Source organism: Ciona intestinalis, chromosome 14 (assembly GCF_000224145.3).
Source record: "Ciona intestinalis chromosome 14, KH, whole genome shotgun sequence".
NCBI lineage: Eukaryota > Metazoa > Chordata > Ascidiacea > Phlebobranchia > Cionidae > Ciona > Ciona intestinalis.
In genome coordinates this window covers 2,717,274-2,737,083 of record NC_020179.2, presented here as the reverse complement: position 1 = coordinate 2,737,083, position 19,810 = coordinate 2,717,274, and the positions used below count along the sequence as shown (strand labels likewise).

Genomic DNA, 19,810 nt, shown 5'->3' with positions numbered 1-19,810 from the left:
TTGTAAAAAGACTTCAATAAATGCCAGTGACGTGCGATGGCATAATACACCGAATCTTGTATTGCAGATTGCAATCGTAATGATTGTTAAAAAATCAAAGCCAGTGCAACCCAATGCACTCACAATGTAGATGTACATCACTTAATGAGCGATGTTTTAAATTTTAACACGAAAATTACGTAAGACTTAAGTAATGGAGTTTTGATAAGCTGCACGAAAGCCATAAAATAATAATAATTCATAGGTTATGCGAGTTTTTATGTTCCTATATAATACTACAAGCTTAATTACCGTGACTGATAAGATAGAATAAACATATCGTATCTAATATACCAGGAATTTAATGGCCGTGACATAATAGAAGCAATGCCCTTATCTTGTCGTGACGAATTACTTATAGAAATTATCCATGCAATCTCTGTGTTTGATTGACGTTTAATTTTGCAGCATTTTACAATTTATCAACGTTTTTTTCTCAAGTTTTTTTTTCTGTTTTATTATAATAGGATGGGGTAATATGGGACACATTTACCACATAATATTTAAATATCCTGGTCGTGTTTTAAACAATTAACAACGGCCTATGGGAGTCGTGAGAATATAGTTTTATAATTCGTTGAATGTTCTTTATATACTACTAAATGAGCCGAGAAAATAGAGTTAAAAGGTGTCCCAACTTCCCCATCCTACTGTATATGATGTGAAAAACAAATGATATTTTTTGCCACTAAATGCGTTTATTTTGATATAAACTGAATTAGCGACTTGTATGGGTGCAGTCGTCCCGCTAAACATGGACTTATATATCAGCGTCGATTAGCAAGCATCAGGCAACAGATTAGAGCCGTAAATCACGATCGTATTTGCTTCTACGCCCACAGAAGCGACAATCGATCAGGCTAATGCTTACGTATGGTGAAGATTTGACGTAGCACCCACAGAGCGCTATCTACATATCTTGGCTAGACACGATGTAGCTATAACAGACGTACCGTGATATATGTTGTAAAAGATAGACTTGACGGTTCACGCCTTTTCTGCTGGCAGGACGGCATTATCGTATTAAGACAAAATCGTCATGCGAAAGCCAAACACACCTTAAAAAAGAGCGTTTATTTTTAAACGCAGATCTCCATCGGCGGTTATATAAAACTTTGCGCAACTTACGCAGAAAACGCAACGTCTTAGACTGAACCGCATATATAAAATATTATGGCTGACGCACCAAAATATTTTGCGTATGTAGGCTGTACTGTGGGGTAAAATGCACGTAATATTTTATATTTCCTCATCGTCATTTCAACAATTAATAACGCTCTTTTTATAGTCGTTAGGATACGGTTGTATATGCTTCCTAAACATTCTTTGTTTACTACCGAAGGTGTTGATAAGAGAGAGTAAAAATACAGTTCATCTTAACTTAACGTACTATGTTTAATAGAATTGGGCCCACTTAAAACCACAGACAAAACTTATTTTAACAATTAAATTTTTATACAAATACTTGGGTATTTAAGCAACAATATTTTCTTTGTTTCTTAGTATACCAGATAGGAAAGACGGAGCAACTACGGACAAATCAAATGATCGAAAGGTAATGTACATGAAGTATAGCATTCTGTTCGATATTGGTTATAGGCATATCAGGGATTTAGGCCAGAGTTGGCCCATTACCCCATAACTTCCAAAAGTTGAGTATTAGATTTCTTTATATTTTAATCAACGATGAAAAAGTTCACCGGTCTTTTGTATATACGATACAATGTGTATATAGTATTTGTGTCAAATAACTTGGTTGAAATTATAATAGCTTGCCTTTCAACCACATATATTTAGTATCGTATGTATGTGCCGATTTAGTTGTACAGTAGGGTGGGGAAGACGGGACACCGTGAGCCCATAATATCAAAATATCCTGATTGTGTTTTAAACATTAACAACAGCCTATGGAAGTCGTAAAAATACGGTTTTAAAATTCTTTAAATGTTCTTTGTTTACAACCAAACGAAAAAATAGAATGAAATGGTGTCCCGTCTTCCTCCACTCTGCCAAACATCAAGTTAAACAGATCTTATGGCAACACTAATATAGGCGACCTAAATCGGACGTCAAAACGTTGATTCGCAGAGTAATAAATACAAGAATAGCCTGGAATTTACAAAGCATACGTAATTATAACAATATTTTAATTATAGTACTATTGGGGTAAGATGTATAAAATGGATACCGTTAGCACATATTATATCCTATAATTTTGAATCGTGTTTTTAAGAGTTAAAAAATATTTTAGATTCGTGAGGATAGGGATATATAATTATTTAAATATTTTTTGTTTACCACCAAATAGGACGATAAAAGAGAATAAAAACATGGACCATCTTACCCCACGGTACTATATATAGTTCAGATATTTTAACGCAGCCAATACGCAGTACATTTTTAAACGTGTGCCTATGAAAAAGTATCACCCAACCTGCTATACATAGTTTTGTATTTAGTCTTATTTTCACACCAGTTCACATTTCAGACGTCACAACTCGGTGCCATGGAAACCGGATCGCAACAAAGTGAGGTATATTTGGAACTCGAGTCGAAGGGTAAGTCGATTGCATCCGATACTCTGTGACGTAACAGATCCTATTGTTTCCTGAGCGCGACCGAGCGTAACTTGACTTGCACGACAGACGAGGCAGCAGAGACGACGGAAGATCGCTTAGAAGAGATGGGAGCTAAGCTCACACAGCATAAGATATTCGGACAGAAGAAAGCGGAAAGGGTAAGTACTTAAAATAGTATGTATTAGATCAGATGACGCCTAGGTCGCGACATTTGACGCAAAAGGTTGTTCGATACGTTCAGTCAACGAATTCACGCAAGGGGGTAATAAATCAGTCGCAGTTTAGCCGCTGTCGTGATAGACTGAGCGACGATTACGTAACTGACATAACGGGCCTTTAATCGGGAGATTTTGTAATGACGTCATTATAATTAAAATGACGTAATTCTGTTAGCATGTCGTCAAATTTAAATGCAAAGCGTTAAAACAAAATTAAACTTTTGACTTTCCGAATTCGGAAAAATGCGTTTTATTATTCAGCAACTTTGGCCAAGTTATACGTAGGTATGCAAGTCATGGAAAATTTTCTATCGCGATATTTCAACTATGACGTCACAGTCAGTATATTGTGACGCATGAAATGAATCAACTAACAATAATAAACGCGCGTAAGCTAAAGTGGGATGCATGCCCACGTAATATATTGGACGCTTATACACTTTCAATACTTTGCCAGGTAAATAGAAACCACGTTAGAGTAATGCAACTCTTTTCAACTTGCAGAAAATACGTAACATTCGAACCTGAATAACCTTTCTAAAAATATCACGTTTATAAAGTGCTTCTGCAGAAGCAAACACGTAGCCAGACATCGTAGTACGTGCAACGGTATCCTTTTTTCCCGATGCTAATTGATCTATTTAAACTCAAATAACCTTGTAACGTAGTGGAGCCAAAAAACTAATTTGACAATGTCCATACGTTTTGTCTTTGTGTAAAAACCTAAAGCTTATTTTCTATAAGACTAACGTCTAATTCTGACTCTTTAGTGTTATGACGACTTGTATAGTCACTTGCGCTTAAACATATAGTAGGGTGGGGAATATGGGACACCTTTTCATTTTATTTTCTCGTCTCATTTGGTAGTAAACAAGGAGCATTCAACGATTTATTAAACGGTATGCTCACGACTCCCATAGACCGCTGTAAGTTGTTTAAAACACGATCAGGATACTTGGATATTAGGTTCTTGGGATGTCCCATCTTCCCCACCCTACCATACATGTACGACATATTTGTCCAGATAAATACAAACGCCAGCAAGTATTTAATAATTCCAAATAAGAAATTCCTTACAATTTAAAAGTGCCAAAAGATCTCTTTCAGACTTATTACACGCCTGGTGCCAACAGGTATAGCAATATATGCTTAAACATAATTTTTAAACGACAACTAAAAATTTAAGCATTACCTCTCATCCAATCAGAGCGTCGATTCGACACCACGTGATGACCACGTCACCGTCACGAATCCAGACGGAAAATCAACTACAGTTCGACTCCGTAGGCCAAAGGATGTTTTCCAAGAGCGCCCAATATCCATGCCATTTGCCCCGCCTCCGGACCCCCCTAAGAAGATCTCTCTATCCTCCGGAGCAATAGAACCTCCAGAAGTTCCTCCTCATGGCCATAAACCAGGTTTAAAGATGTCTAATCGTTTATATTTGCCATTTTGCTATTCAAAGCATGTTGAAATCCAACGAGGCAATTAAGTTATGGTAAAGTGGGGAAAGACGGGCCACACTTAGAACATAACATTAAATGTCCTAAACGTGTTTTAAACAATTAAAAACGTTCTATTGGAGTCGTGAGGATATAGTTTTACAATTCTTTGAATATTATTTGTTTACTACAAAACGAGACAAAAAATAGAATGAAAAAGTGTCCAATCTCCCCCCACCCTACTATATGATAAACATATATACCGGAATGTTTGTTACGGAAACATTTTCCTAGATATATTACATTTCTGGTTAGTTTCTATACACACATGGCATTCCAAACCATTTCAACCGGTTTAAAAATTATTAGTTTTAATCCAAAACGTTTGAAATGTAAATCGAATCATTTATATAATGGACTGTCATGTTGTATTAAAACAGTCACACTAATCTGATTGAACTGGACAATGACAATAAAGCAGTAATACGCCTAATCATTTATCAATATGCATTTCATTGTATTGACACAACACGCCAAAGGTACCTACACTGCCTACACGTTTTTACTTAAAACATATAATTTCTTGCTCAGTAGCCCTACCGGTGGCATGCTAGTGAATGCCTCTATACGTGCTTTTACTCAGCACCAATGTAAACATATCGGTCATAGCGCTGTCTTAGTCGTAGTAAAGTACAGAAAAATCTGCATTACTCTGCAAATTGAAACTGCAATTTGTATAAATATACATGACAAACCTATTTAGTGAAGTTTAAAGCGATATCTTTAACAGTTCACATATACAGTAGGGTAGGTAAAGATGGAACACCTTTTCATTCATTTTTCTTCCCATTTGGTAGAAAACAAAAAACATTCAAAGAATTATTAAAACCATATCCTCAAAACTTCCATAGACCGTTGTTAATTGTTTGAAACACGATCAGGATATTTGGATATTATGTGCTAAAGGTGTCCCGTCTCCTCCACTCTACTATATTACAAATATACAACTAAAGTAACTGCTGCAAAGCTTTCCTGGTATACAACCAATGTACGATATAGCAAGCTATATAGTGCCATAACATTCCACCCGCGTGCTAAAAGCCGCGCTGCACTCGCTGTGTGTGACGTCATAATTACGCCGCGTTTGCAAGATTACAAAATGCTTAGGGACAGCGTTTCCTGATAAAACCAAAACTGCTTTTCTTTTATCGATTAAATCAAGTTAGATTAATTGGCCAACCATTGCCTAAATCCGAGGTCTAATGACATGCTACGCCATATAGAAGCTCATTCATATGAAAAAAGTTAACCCACTTTCGCCAGATTAAGTATTTTTGCAAGATTAGCACAATACCGTATTAAAAATCTCATAATTTTTTATTTGATTTTAAACAAACCGTATTAGTTTGTGTTGAGATTTCAACCTACTTTATTCATACAGGTCACCGACCTCTTCCGGCTCCTCCGATGATCTCATCTAATCCTCGCATCCCGGAGTCACAAGAAGAAGATGTGGAAAAGAAGATCATCCAAAGAAAAACATCGATGCCTGACAACCCTCCTCCCTCGCCTCCCTCCCCTCAAAAACCGCCTCCTCTTCTACCAAAGAACCCCAACATTTTTGCTCCTAAACTCCCGTTTCGTCCTCCGTCTCCCTACCTCCGAAACAGCATCCCGGAGCTAAGTTTGTCTCCCCCCGCCTCCCCAATCGCCCCAGCTCTGCCAGAGAGAAACCAGGTGTCTCCCAAGCGTCCTATATCGACCCCAGAGCGTCCAACATCCGATATTTCATCCGACACACCGGAGAGAAAAATCCACCCAATTGCTCAGATGATAAAACTGCGTAAGATCGCTGGCTCTGCGGAAAACGTTGGGCCAAAGACAACAAACAAAGCATTTCGTTCAAACTCACGACTTGCGACTTCAGAACTGCCGCCGATTCCAGTTTTTTCTACGTCAGAGTCAGTACCTAACCTCTCCATAAGACCAAGCCCAGAAATTAAGCCCAAACCAATAGGTTTAACCAAAACAGCAACACGCAACATGTTTCAAGAAAAACTGAAAACCTCACCCACAAAGTCCAAAGTCGCAGGTAAACTGTCATCTCTTTACCCTGTCACAGGACAACGCCAAACCAACGTATTAAACTATGAAAACGACCGATCCCCTTTAAAGATGCCAACAAAACCGCCACCAAAACCCCCAGTAAAACCAGAGAACGCGTTTTCAAACGCAAACGGCTCTGTGGACGTTTTTCCTCGGTCCCCTAGCAAGCCTTCTATAAGGTATCATATGCCTTTACCAATGCTGAGTTCAAAACCCCGCTTTTCTGAGTCAAAAACGACCGAGGATAAAGGAGACAGAGGTTTACAGATGCTACCGGTTCGAAAACACCCAGCAAAGCGTGATGGCTACACGCTACATTTACTACAGAACTTAAAACTCGAAAAGAGCAAGTCTTTAGAAAAGGACAGCGCGCAATCACCAGCAGAAACAGCACCCCCAGAGTTATACGCAATAATACCAGACCCTGTACCACAAGAAGACGAAACACAAACACCCGAACCATCACCTACGATAGACTTACCACAGTTGCTTCCTCGTATAGCACAGAAACCAACACAACAACCCAGACCAGTAAGGTCCCCTCGTATAAAAGCGAAACCCCGGCCCACTGCCCCGCCACCCCCCAGACCTCCAGGCCCTCCCCCACAGAGACCAATAACTGCCGACGTATCTCCTACTAATAAACCCGAAAAGCCGAGAAAACCATCCACAGATTCAGGTAACATGATTTACTGCATTGGTATACGACCGCTCAGGCTAAATGTTAGAACCAAAGCAGTTATACAGTACGGTGGGAAAAGATGGGACACCTTTTAACTGTACTTCCTCGCCCCATTTAAACAAAGAACATTCAAATAATTATGAAACTATATTCTCATGACTCCCGTATACCGTTGTAAATTGTATAAAACACAATCAGGATATTTTGATATTATGTGCTAAAGGTGTCCCATCTTTCCCAACCCCACTAAATTTACGTTAGCAATGCTACAGTATAGCTAGTGTAATTAAGGTATTTCATGTTTTTATTGTCCTTTATCGGGCACGTATCTTTACAACTCGTAAAATAGCGTTTTTAAGTGTTAAAAACACGATTAGGAAATATGTTATATTACCCCACAGTACTATATGTTTTGTAAGAGTGATGTACTCGGCATATAGGCACTGGGAATTCTGCTATGTTGGCCTGTTCTATATCATCATAAAGAATTCTATATAAAATCACCAACAAATTTACATAAGTGATAACTCGTCAGCTGACACGGGGTGTATGAAAAATCCTGTTGTAAGAAAAAGAACAGTGCGATTGTCATTACTCGCCAGACGGGGATAAATGATATACAGTAGGATGGGGGAAGATGGGACACTTTTAACTTTATTTTCTCGTCCCATTTAGTAGTAAACAAAGAACATTCAAAGAAATATGAAACTAGGTCCTCATGATCCTTATAGACCGTTGTTAATTGTTTAAAACACGATCAGGATATCTGGATATTATGTGCTAAAGGTGTCCCATCTTCCCACACCCTACTATACATTCATTCATATATAAACATCATATTTCTATTTTAGTAAAAACTCCACCAGCCCGACCGCCCCCGCCCTCGGCGCAAAAGATCTTTGCTTCCAAAATTCGACCAAAAAGGTAAAACCTATCAGCTAAGAATAAAAATCCTAATATATCTAATGATCGTTTACTATAGATCTGATTCAGAGCTTCATATATCGCCTGTCAAGCTGCCATCGCCTTTGAAAACTAAAGTTACAAGCAGTCCCATTATACAGGCAAGTTATATTGAATGAATGAATTAATGTGACTTGTTTATTTTCGTGTGGCGGGCAACGACAACCGTTGTAACATGGCTGTTCTGTTTCATAAACCTCGTGCCTGCTTGGGAGTTATAACAATTAAGTATGTAACTTTTTGGGTAAAGAAATTGTTTAATTGTATAAAATGTAAACATTAAAAAAATGCGTAAGCAAAGTCAGCCGTTTTTGTAGCAGCTTATGCAGTAAGTAGTAGCTTATGCAGTAATATTTTCATTTTAATTTATCGTCCTGTTTGGTAGCAAACAAGGAATATTTAAAGAATTATTTAGCCGTATACTCAAGACTCTTACTTACCCCCAAAGTATTATCTGTACAAATATGTAATATTATATTATTTGTACACAGTATCCTGAACAACCGAAAATTATATCAGATCAAGCGTTCGCCGATGTAGACGGTAAGACTTTTTTTAATTTGCTTTAATTTTATTATGGAATACAAACTATTTTTTAGTAGGCTACTCTGGGGTAAGACGGGACACTTATAGCACATAATATCCAAATAACCTGATCGTGTTTTAAACAATTAACAACGGTATATGGAAGTCGTGAGGATATGATTTTATAATTCTTTAAATGTTCTTTGTTTACTACAAACGAGAAAATAGAATAAAAAGGTGTCCCATCTTTCCCCACCCTACTATATATGCATATAAGTGATAAACTCAAGAAGTTTACTTTTCACTGCGTTAAGACCGACTTTTAACGTTTTCGGGGCATGTGGCCTATATTTCTCTTGCGATATCGCTAATAACCTATGATGCAATAACGCTAAGTATTATGTCATAATACGCCGTCTTAATGATTTGAATTTTGCGTTTTCGCCAAACGTCGGGCTGGACCTCATACCGTATTTGGAAATACCATTTATAGAAAAACACAGCTAATAAGTTCGTCTGCGTAGCGTTCAAACTGCAATGACATAACGCAGACTAAATTAACAAACTAAACAGTTTGACGCATATGTTCCAGACAGTTTCCTAAAGATAACAAAATCCATTTTGTAGTCTGCAATTGTGTTTTATTTACCCTCTACATGGCGTTTTACTTGAGCTAATAATTCCGCAGACGTGACCTACTCCGCTATACCAGACTGGTCGGGAGATTCATTCAGCACCGATACGAGTGAAGATAACAGGTACGTAGTCTACGCCGAACGTGTAGCAATTATAGCTAACAGAGACCATAAGAACATATACAACTTCGCAATTTTGCGAGGAAACCCCAACATTTAAGCATTGTACGTGCACCAATGGAGTATTTATGTAAACAGATCAAATAGCAGTTGTAGGTGCGACCTATTTTCAACAAATAAAATACGTAAACTTTCCCGCATAGTCAAATATCTGCCTGCTATCGTAGGCACAGTCGTGATGTGTCAATGCCCGAAACAGCAACATTTTCTGTTTATCGGCCGACCCAGAATATGTCAATCACCTTGAAAACTGCGGTTTTTCGTTTAATGGCGGTCAAGGTACACAGAGATAAATGCCGTGACGCAAGCGGGGAATGAATCAGCAAGTTTGGGTGTATATACACAAACGTTCTCCGTGGTTAAAATATCCGGTTTAGGTTATGATATGATTAAAACACATTTATATATATAGAAATCACATTAACTGTGTAATTACCCAGCTTCACCGAGTCGGTAGGAGGGGCTAAAGAGACCCCGAAAAAGAAGAAATTAAGTCTTGGCACTCTAGCGTCCTCTGTGTCAACTTTGAGGATGAAACTTGGACGTCACAAATCACGTGACGTGATAGCGGAGGCCTCGCCCTATAGCACCGCTAGCGACGTCGAACCAAAGGGGTTCGAGGGGGTAGCAGAAGGAGTGTATGCTGGGATAGACGATTACAGCGTAAACTATAATGAAAACTGGAACTCGAATGAAACTTCAGATTACAAGGGCGACGTCTATTTAGCCGCCACTGAAAACCGGTCGTTCGTGTACGCTGAACTTGATCATACAAATTTCGTTGATGACGGGTATTGATGACGTCATTTCACGGTCGAGCGCGCAGGATTATCAAACTGGAATTCATACCCGTCACATGTTGGATGCTGTGATGCTGTAAAAGTCTTTACGTGGTTGGTAATGATGCACTTGTATGGAGTTGGGGTCTGTGCTGTTAATCTCATCATCGAATTGCATTTCCTAAAATAGCAAGCATTAAATTAAACATTAAAATCATCCAATATTGTTATATAGTAGGGTGGGGTAAGATGGGACACATTTAATTTTATTTTCTCAACGTAGTAAACAAAGAACATTCAAAGAAATATAAAACTGTATCCTCACGACTTCCATAGACCGTTGTTAATTGTTTAAAACACGATCAGAATAGTTGGATATCATGTGCTATAAAAGGTGTCCCATCTCTCCCCACCGTACTATACGGGTTGAATTAGCGTTAGTGATGCAATTAAACACTAAACTATACCTATTAAGTTATATAGGCTAAATTATCGTCTGTACAATGCAATTTAGTATTAAAATATCCTCAAAATGTTATATTAGTTGTATTAGGATTGCTGCTTATATTGCTTTAATGTGTGCTTTATGTAATAACAACCATAAATACACACACGCATGCAGATTAGGTATTTCTCGCTATTTTTGATTTGTTCTTATTTATATTCCAATGCTTGCATTACGATAAGCGCCGTTCTATTCTTGATGCCGGTTATATAAATAAACATTTATTTATGACGTCACTCTAAATTTGCTTACATCATTTCCATCGATGACGTCATCCATAACGATGTCGTCAGCATGATCTGCCGGGGTTTTTCCAAATGTGTATTTCGTTTCTGTTCCACCATAAGATTCGTTGTCTGCACGAACTACGCGTCATAAAACATAATTGTTACGTGTCATCGATATTAAAGGTCATGTGACTATGACGTCAGAAGTGCCATGTGACCATGACGTCAGAAGTTTTATGTAAATATGAAATATAGGTAAAATTAACATGATTTTTGACGTCATTACGTGTGTAATAGTGACACTTAAAAACAAAGCATCTCGGATTTAAATTTTACCATCTTATAAGAGAATGGTCTTGACATGTTGCTTAACAAGCCGCCATATTACATCATAACTGACACCTATGTAGTACTATATGGTAGCAGTAGGCTTGTTTGCATACACTACATGACAAATCCTCTTATGTAATAAATACACAGACGGTGGATTACAAGCTGGGTCTGTACACTGAAAATCGTAAGTGACTAACTCTAATATATACGGCAAATATCAAAAGAACTTGTTATATTTTATCAGCTTAACGGGATTTCCAAGCATTTTGTTTGTTGCATGCGTTATAAGCGGTGTGTAGTTGACTTGTAAAAGCTAGGGTGATGCTTGTAAGAATGTGTGTTAGCTTTCTGTTGTGGTATAGCTTTAAAAATGTTTAAATTATTCTGTTTGTGATGAGTGAATGGATGATTGTCACTTATTTATTTGTTTGTTGTGAGGCAAGGACAGTTGTAACAATGCGGGTGTTCTGTTTCATACACCTCGTGTCCCCTTACAAGTTATAACATATAACTAGGGTAAGATGGGACAACTTTAGCACATAATATCCAAATATCCTGATCGTGTTTTAAACAATTAACAACGGTCTATGGGGGTCGTAAGGATAAGAATGTATATTTTCTTTGAAAGTTCTTTGTTTAATACCAAATGGGACGAGAAAATAGAATAAAAAAGGTGTCCTATCCTCCCCCCACCCTACTTTTCGTAGATTTAGCCTTTAATGCGAGCGCCAAAGCACCGGGACACAAATCATTTTACGTTGCAAAGTTCTGCATACGAGGTGTAGTGTATTAGAATATACAAATAAACGTTCGTTTTCTGATTGAGTTTTATAAATTACACTCGAAACCGTTTATCGTTTTAAATATAAAGCATATTAATTAAAGCTATGTGTATACCTCTTATTCAAATTAAAATATAAATAGGTGAATATTAATGCACTAAATTTAAACCAGCGCCGGTAATTAGAATATTTATATAACAGAGCATTTCTACACGACAAATTTAGATTTGCTGTCTATAAGTAAAAACATTATGTCTGGATACGGTAGTTTTAAAATTGCGCGATCATTGGTATATACTGTATAGTATTTTTAGGTTAAACCGTCTGTGCAATTAGGTTTCACCACCGTTTCAAATTTAATTGAAAATAATCTCTGTAACAATTGCGCAATACAAGTGACAGTTCATATGTATGATACGATTTTCTTCCAGTGATGTAAGATGTTTAAAAAGTTCCTTTTACGTGCAATATTGCGTTTGTTTTAAAATGATCAAATATTTTTTTATGTACAGTAGGGTGGGGGAACCTATTTTCTTATCCTACTTGGTAGTAAACGGAAAACATTTAAACAATTATAAAATTGTTTCCTCACGACTCACATAGACCGTTGTTAATAGTTTAATTAACGATCAGGGTACTTGGATACTATGTGTTAAAGGTGTCCCATCTTACCCCAGCTTACCATACACATTTTTCTGTATTAAAAATTACCAGAAAAGCCGTTTTGTGTACCTAAATTACGCAACAACTAACTCTTTTTCCCCGACGTGAGAATGCGGAAAGAACACATGACATACGTTCGAAGCTCAATGCTGCTACTATGGTGGGCGTGTGTTTAAAGAGTCTCTATTTTGTCTATTTTTATTCTCTTTTCTTGACCAATTCGGTAGTAAACAAAGAATATTCAAAGAATTATAAAACCGTATCCTCACAAACATAAAATAACGTTGTTAGTTTTTATAAACTTAATTGCGAAATATGAGATACTTTGTGCTGTATATTACGATGCACGATATTACATACACGGCAATTTAGGAACCAAAACGGTTTATACATTTATGTTGTTTAATTTCCAACATAAAATTCAAGTTAGGATATTTTAGCCACATTCTTACTTGACTTATGGTCCATGTCCTCAGCATCACTCAACATGGGCGACCTCATGCCTTTGGTGATCGAGTGATTTCCATTACGTGCCGCGGGAAGAAGGAGTCGAATCTTCCGCAGAGTTGCGGCTTGCTCTGTGGTCGTTTGGACCAGAGACACCAAAAGCTGCAGAGAAAAGTAATTCAAATTGGCCAAATTTTTGACACGTTAATAATAAAAGTATAACTTGTTAAATCTCGCATGGCCGGGTAACGACAGTTGTTATAACATGGGTGTTCCGTTTCATATATACCTCGTGTCCGCTTAATAGTTATAACACGTGTGTATAGCATTCTGAGAAATCCTACTTTTCATATATTGATTATACACTAGTGTTGGGCGCATGTTACACATGGAAAAACTTACAAATGATAAAATATGTGAATTATTTGTGTTGCATTAAAGGGAATTTTTAACTGCGATTGTGCAGTAATTAACAGACTGAAATTTCAGTATTTTTTGGTCAATATATAAAGACTGTTCGCGTGTTTAATGTCACGTAGAAGGTGAAACCATTTACGGCAAATAAACCATTTCTAATGATCGCCACTCAAAAGTACATTTTCCCACGCTGTACTTCTCGTTAAGTTAGGACATACAGAGGTTACATACAAGTCGCAATTACCAATACTAAGTGCGGGAGTCTTGAACTCGTAATTATAGGCGATGATTTTGAAGAGATGCACGATAGTAAAACAAAACCTCTAATTGCAGTTTTGATTCCCATTAAATCAAGAAAATATGTTTGTTATGGAGTGCATAAGTTGCTGCAATCCACTTACGGCAAAAACATTATGCTTATTATGTGTGTGTCACGCGAGCGAAATAGGAGCACCGGTCATGACCAAATAAGGTGAAAAGCGTAAAAAAGGAGTATTTGTCCTAGTTTAGTAAAATAAAAATAAAATTGTGTAAACTTTTTTAAAATATTGACAAAATGTGCATAGTTTAAGGTGTAGTATGTAAAAATGCGTAAAAAGTAAAATAATTACAAAATTAATGAAAAAATCATAACCAGTTATCGAAAACGTAAAATATTTAATTAAACATTTAGTTTAAAATGCGTGAAACAATAAAATATAGTAGGATGGGGGAAGATGGGACACCTTCGGCGCATAATATCCGAATATCCTGATCGTTTTTTAAACAGTTAACAACGGTCTATGAGAGTCTTGAGCATATAGTTGTATAAATCTTTAAAAGTTCCTTTTATACTACCACATTGGACGAGAAAATAGAGTTAAAATGTGAGAAAATAGAGTCATTCATAAAAATAATAATAAACAGTTTCCGAAAATGTAAAACATTTGATTAAAGAAGTTTAATTTACCTTCGGTACGTGACCTACTAGTGGCTGGTATGAGTTGAGTTCTCGAACTATTGTGACGTCATTAAAGATAAAAATGAGAGGAATGTTTAGTTCGAGAAGTTTCCGGAGACCTGAAGATTGTGACGTAATAAAGGGTAAACAATAAATATTTAAAGGACTAAAAACTGTATCATAGGAAATATGAGATATTATATTATAGTAGTATCTATCTTATCCCATAGTACTATATATGTATGCATGAATGATATAATAATAACTTTATTTGTCTCTTCAATTACAGTAGCGAAGATTTATAAATATTTTAAACGAAAAGACACTATGTAGCGACAAAACAACAGTTGTTAAAACACGCTTTCAGACAAAAAAACATGTTTACATATAATTAAAAGAAAATATGCGTGGTCGCTACACCTGCTTCATTGAATTTAATAACACAAGTATAGTAGGGTGGGGGAAGATGGGACATCTTTTGATTATATTTTCCTGTCCCGTTTGGTAGCAAACCAAAAACAGTCAAAGAATTATAAAACCGTATCCTCACGTCTCCCATTATATACTGTTGTTAATTGTTTAAAACACAATTAGGATATTTGGATACTGTGTGCTAAAGGTCTCTTCCCCACAGTACTATAGTAGGTTGGGGGAAGATGGGACACCTTTAACACATAATTTCTAAATAGCCTGATGGTGTTTTAAAGAATTAACACCGGTCTGTGGAAGTCGGAAGGATACGGTTTCATAATTCTTTGAATGTTCTTTGTTTACTACCAAATGGGAAAAGAAAACAAAGCGAAAAGGTGTCCCATCTTCCCCCACCCAACTATATATTACGTACCTTCCGAAAAGCAATACATGCACCAGTCATTTGTCATGTAAGCGGCGGTGAACACGATCATTAATCGACGACATCTGTGAATCTTTTCTTGGACTAAATCGGAATATTCTAGAAATTTTGATCATTTTAAAGTTAGGAATATTTTACTACTAAATAAAACAATAATAGAAAGAATGAAAACATGGACAATCTTTCCTTAGTCTACTATACTAATGTTTACATGAAGTTATTTTTTTTCATCTTTTCGATTTGGTAAAAAATAATTAACTTACACGTTAAGTTACGGAAAAACGACTTATTTATTTAAAATTTGGAAAATTCAATTTAAAACAGGAATATTTTATTTAAAAAACGAATTTCATAAAATGTGTCTGAACAACAATCTTCACAATTGACCAAACTACAAATCAAGTTAAGCTTCAATTTGTAACTCTTTAGCACCGTCTAGCGGATGAGAGATTACCTAATCGAGGCAACAGATTATCTTCGTCCACCAGAAACTTGTACCGATATTCCTTTTGCAACGCTTCTAAGAAGTTCCGTTGAACAAATTTCTTATCGCTGTCGGTTTTAGCGATTGATACGTAGGCGTCAAACTCTTTTCCATCTGTGACGTAACAAAGAACAGCATTTTTTTAAACTTTCAGGTCATTTTTTAAAACAAGACCAAAATACAAATAACGTGTTTAAAGCAAACATACCATCATCGGTGGTTGGCGAACATGAATCTCTGCACGTCAGTGAGATCTGGGACTTGTATTTCTTAGCAACGAAAAGACTCGATATTGCTACGACTGATACACATATGAATATTAGAAAGCCTTGTATTCCAATGGGTAGGCCAGTAGGTTCTGTAGGTATAACAGTTGTAATTATTCTATGAGTTAAACTAGTTAGATTTCGGGATGTATTATGTGATATTATAAAACACAATTAAACAGTCATACAGAAAAAAATCAACATGTTTTTTTGCCGCATAAAGTTACATGTGATTACTTATAAGCGCGCACGAGATGTATGAAACAGAACTCTCGTGTTATAAAAACGGTCATTGCTCCGCCACGCGAGGATAAGTTACGTTCATTCATTTATTCAATATATATAGTAGGGTAAAGATAGGACTAATTTTTTTTCGGCCCATTTAGTAGTAAACAAAAACATTCAAAGAATTAAAACTGTGTCCTTACGACTCCCGTAGACCGTTGTTAATTGCTTAAAACATGATCAGAATATTAGGATTTTACGTGCTAAAGATGTCCCGTCTTCCCCTACTCTGCTATACCTACTAAAAGAGAGTAACAATTACCTATTAGTTGCTTACCGGCATACATGAACCGTTGTACGCACAAGTCTCCATTCTGTAGGGTTCCAGTCATACAATATATTGTGACTTCGGTCGCATAATTCTCCCAATTGTATTCTTGTGTGGTTAATTCGATGAAATTAGAACAATTGCCGATCGCCCATTGCTGTAAGTTAAAATGAATGTGTGCTTTTTATCCTGGTATACAGCGGGACCATGACAGTCGTAAAACACGGGTGTTCTTTTTCATACACCTCGTACTTGCTTACGAGTTACCATGTTTGTAACTTATTTATCCCCGCGTGGAGGAGCAGCGACAGTCGTTATAACACGATTGTTCTGTTTCATGCAACTCGTACCTGCTTACGAGCTTTTCCACGAATGAAATTCGTAGATACGAGCCGTGGCATAAAACGGTCGTAAAATTTTCGTGAATGGCACGATTTATCCGACAAATAAAGTTATAGTGCAATAATTCCCAGAAAGCAATTCGGTAGTAAAGAGTATAGACCTTTCAGTTACAAAAAATCGGCGGCTGTCTGTACATAGCATATTTCACAGGTGTTGCAACACCGTTACGAAATAGGTGTTTTCCTGGCTTAATGGTATGTGTACAGTTGCGATGCTATAAAGATTGTACGTAACTCGGTTACAGTTTGACTTTCGTTTCGATAGAGAGTGATTTATACTTTTAGTCAACATAACGCATAAGTTCATAAGAGCAAAGTAAATACAATGATTTGGAGAACAAACTGCTGCGTACGTTGTGTGAAACTAGTAGAATACAATACACAGCAATGCTAATAAGCGGGAATTCGCATATAAGCCCAATGTAGCCCAAGCGAGATTAAAATTCATCTAATATATATATATATATATATATATGGTCACTACGCGCCCAATTATAGGTATTGAAACAAAGCATTTGCAAAGTCACTACTAAATGCGGTTTATTTAATGGTAACAAATTTAAAGGGAAATTTACGAATATTGTTCATAAGAGTCTATTGTGTATGGGTGAGGTTCTATAATTACGATATTAACGTAGGGTTTACGTCATAATTAACATATTCCCCAATACCTATATGTTCTGTTCTATATATAGTAGGGTAGGGAAAGATGGGACATCTTGAGCACATAATATCCAAATATTCTGATCGTGTTTTAAACAATTACCAACGGTCTATGAAAGTCGTTACGGTTTTATAATTCTTTTAACTTTCTTTGTTTACTACAAAATGGAACGAGAAAAGAGATAAAAAGGTGTCTCATCTTCCCCACCCTACTATAGGTAAGGGTTTTTTTTAGGGGTTTTTTTTTTAAAAAAGTCCTACAGCGCAATATGCTAAGGTTTAGACAAGAGTTAACATATAAGTCTACATATAATATTATACTTAGCTTTCATTTTTAATTACACGCATTAATTTAGCCACGGTGACCAAAGGGTTTAAGGTTCAAGTCCACATAAAGTTATAAAACCAGCAACAACAACAACAACAGTCACAAAATTACAAGTAATGAGCCAAATCTGGCTAAATTGTTTTAATATTAACAAGAACCTCATTCATACATAAAATAAAGTAGAACATATAGTAGGGTGGGGGAAGATGGGACATCTTTCATTCTATTTTCTTGTCCCATTTGGTGGTAAACAAAGAAAAGTCAAAGAATTATATAACCGTTTCCTAACGACTCCCATAGACCGTTGTTAATTGTTTAAAACACGATCAGAGTATTTCAATACTATGTGATAACGGTGTCCCATCTCCCCCCACCCTACTGTACATGAATACACTATCCCACTTACCACTTCACCTACGCAGCTACAAACAGCTTTAAAATTCTCGCCCGCCGAAACTGTGACGTCAAGACTTTGGTTTCGAATATTCGAACAATCATCGGGAATATCACGTGGTACACGGTGTGACGTCACTTCGGCAGCACCTAAATTACAAAACTTCGTCGAAAAAATGCGTAAACACTGAAACATGCATAGATTACAGTGCAAAAATAATAGACAGCGGAACAATTAAGGTACTGTTGCTATGTGTAAAAATGACGTTATACTAAAACGCGCTTACATATGCTGAAGTCATTCCTAGATTACCTAATTAAGTATAATAGGGGGGTCATTCAAGTTTCTCGTCCCCTTTGGAAGTTAGAAACATTCAAAGAATTATAAAACTGTATGCTTACGACTCCAAAAGACAAGGTATTTGGATATTCTATGCTAAAGGTGTTCTGTCTTCCCCACCCTACTATATACAACGATTCGTATTGCTTCTACTCAATATCTAATATCTCTTGCATACGTATGTTTCACTTTACTCACCTAAAGCTTTATAAAACGACTGCACGCCTTTCTTCGGAGGAATTGCTTCGATGCCTGCAACAATAAAAGACTGCATTTTCAATCCACCAAGTTACATCAGCAGTTTAAATGATGAATGCAACTTGTGTGGTAACAACACGCGAGGCGTTCTTGTTTAAAAAGCGTTTTTTTTTTATCTTGAATGCGTGCCTGCAGAAAGGCGCTTTTACTGCATAATTGTTGATAATGAAATAGCTTTGTTGTTTACGGGAGCTTACATTGTAAAGCATATAATGCAGTATGGTGTCAAAAGACGGGTCACCTTTTATATTTTTATTTTCTCGTCCCATTTGGTAGTAAACAAAGAACATTAAAAAAATTTTAAAACGATATTTCCACGACCCCCAAAGACCGTTGTTAATTGTTTAAAACACGATCGGGATATTTGGATATTATGTGCTAAGTGTGTCCCATCTTTCCCCACCCTACTATATATTCTTTGAGAAAACAAAACAAATAACACCTTTTAGCACGCATTTCTAGGTGTGACTGTAAATAAATACTCGTATACGTGACGAAATCACGCCCATTCATACATCAGTCAAATAAAGTCAATCATTTTCTATTTCGCTGACAAAGTAATCAATCTCAAGCATTTTGTTTATGTTACCGTTGTTTTCAAATTAATCTCAAATCGAAACTTGTACCGTTTTTTCTTTGATCAACAAATACAGCCTTAAGCGCAAAATAGTTCAATGCAAAATACTACAATATGAACTACCTACCGTCGCTTTGTAATGCAAGGCTGAAAAATATACTCGAAAAACACAATATTCTTGTTATTTTCTGCATCTTCCGTTTCCTCTAATCGACACTGAAACTACACGCAT

At 36.5% G+C, this 19,810-nt stretch overlaps 3 protein-coding genes across 9 annotated transcripts in view; 1 reads left to right on the top strand and 2 right to left on the bottom strand.

Annotated features, from left to right (window-relative positions):
- The window catches only part of LOC100179973, a 16,261-nt gene extending 12,141 nt beyond the window's left edge, over positions 1 to 4,120 (bottom strand). For 3 of the 5 annotated variants that reach the window (XM_002130022.3, XM_026837495.1, XM_026837497.1), the window contains exon 1: positions 4,029 to 4,115. Coding sequence is in view for 1 of the 5 variants with exons in the window: in XM_026837498.1 (XP_026693299.1) it covers positions 4,029 to 4,035 (7 nt within the window). In the remaining 4 variants the exon portion in view is untranslated. Of the gene's footprint in view, positions 1 to 4,028 lie in introns of all 5 variants that reach the window. The other 2 variants (XM_026837496.1, XM_026837498.1) reach the window with 2 other exon arrangements.
- LOC104266427 (proline-rich extensin-like protein EPR1) overlaps positions 1 to 10,884 on the top strand; it is a 13,775-nt gene extending 2,891 nt beyond the window's left edge. For both annotated transcript variants that reach the window (XM_018814729.2, XM_026837493.1), the window contains 10 exons: positions 1,543 to 1,594; positions 2,528 to 2,597; positions 2,685 to 2,776; positions 4,044 to 4,254; positions 5,720 to 7,063; positions 7,918 to 7,990; positions 8,049 to 8,130; positions 8,521 to 8,572; positions 9,243 to 9,312; positions 9,810 to 10,884. In XM_018814729.2, coding sequence (XP_018670274.1) covers positions 1,543 to 1,594; positions 2,528 to 2,597; positions 2,685 to 2,776; positions 4,044 to 4,254; positions 5,720 to 7,063; positions 7,918 to 7,990; positions 8,049 to 8,130; positions 8,521 to 8,572; positions 9,243 to 9,312; positions 9,810 to 10,167 — 2,404 coding nt within the window. In that variant the 3' untranslated portion in view covers positions 10,168 to 10,884. The remainder of the gene's footprint in view (positions 1 to 1,542; positions 1,595 to 2,527; positions 2,598 to 2,684; positions 2,777 to 4,043; positions 4,255 to 5,719; positions 7,064 to 7,917; positions 7,991 to 8,048; positions 8,131 to 8,520; positions 8,573 to 9,242; positions 9,313 to 9,809) is intronic.
- On the bottom strand, positions 9,616 to 19,810 carry LOC100184671. Of its 2 annotated transcripts, none has more exons than XM_026837494.1 (11): positions 19,706 to 19,810; positions 18,942 to 18,995; positions 18,417 to 18,553; positions 16,628 to 16,775; positions 16,008 to 16,157; positions 15,770 to 15,913; positions 15,307 to 15,414; positions 14,472 to 14,581; positions 13,111 to 13,267; positions 10,906 to 11,009; positions 9,616 to 10,329 (listed from the first exon to the last, which is right to left on the bottom strand). In XM_026837494.1, exons 1-11 carry the CDS (start codon positions 19,770 to 19,772, stop codon positions 10,222 to 10,224), a joined length of 1,287 nt encoding a protein of 428 aa, XP_026693295.1. In that variant the 5' UTR covers positions 19,773 to 19,810; the 3' UTR covers positions 9,616 to 10,221. The 2 variants fall into 2 exon arrangements, with proteins under 2 accessions (XP_026693295.1, XP_002129958.1); XM_002129922.5 differs by having other exon boundaries at positions 10,906 to 11,018; positions 19,706 to 19,809.

Bases quoted from the DNA above. Each gene is read 5' to 3' on its own strand.
- LOC100184671 (XM_002129922.5), bottom strand. From the start codon at position 19,772: ATGCAGAAAATAACAAGAATATTGTGTTTTTCGAGTATATTTTTCAGC. The intron at 18,554-18,941 runs GTGAGTAAAGTG...TTTGTAATTTAG, and splicing joins GTCGTTTTATAAAGCTTTAG to GTGCTGCCGAAGTGACGTCA. The intron at 16,776-18,416 runs GTAAGTGGGATA...TTTAACTTACAG, and splicing joins GTAGCTGCGTAGGTGAAGTG to CAATGGGCGATCGGCAATTG.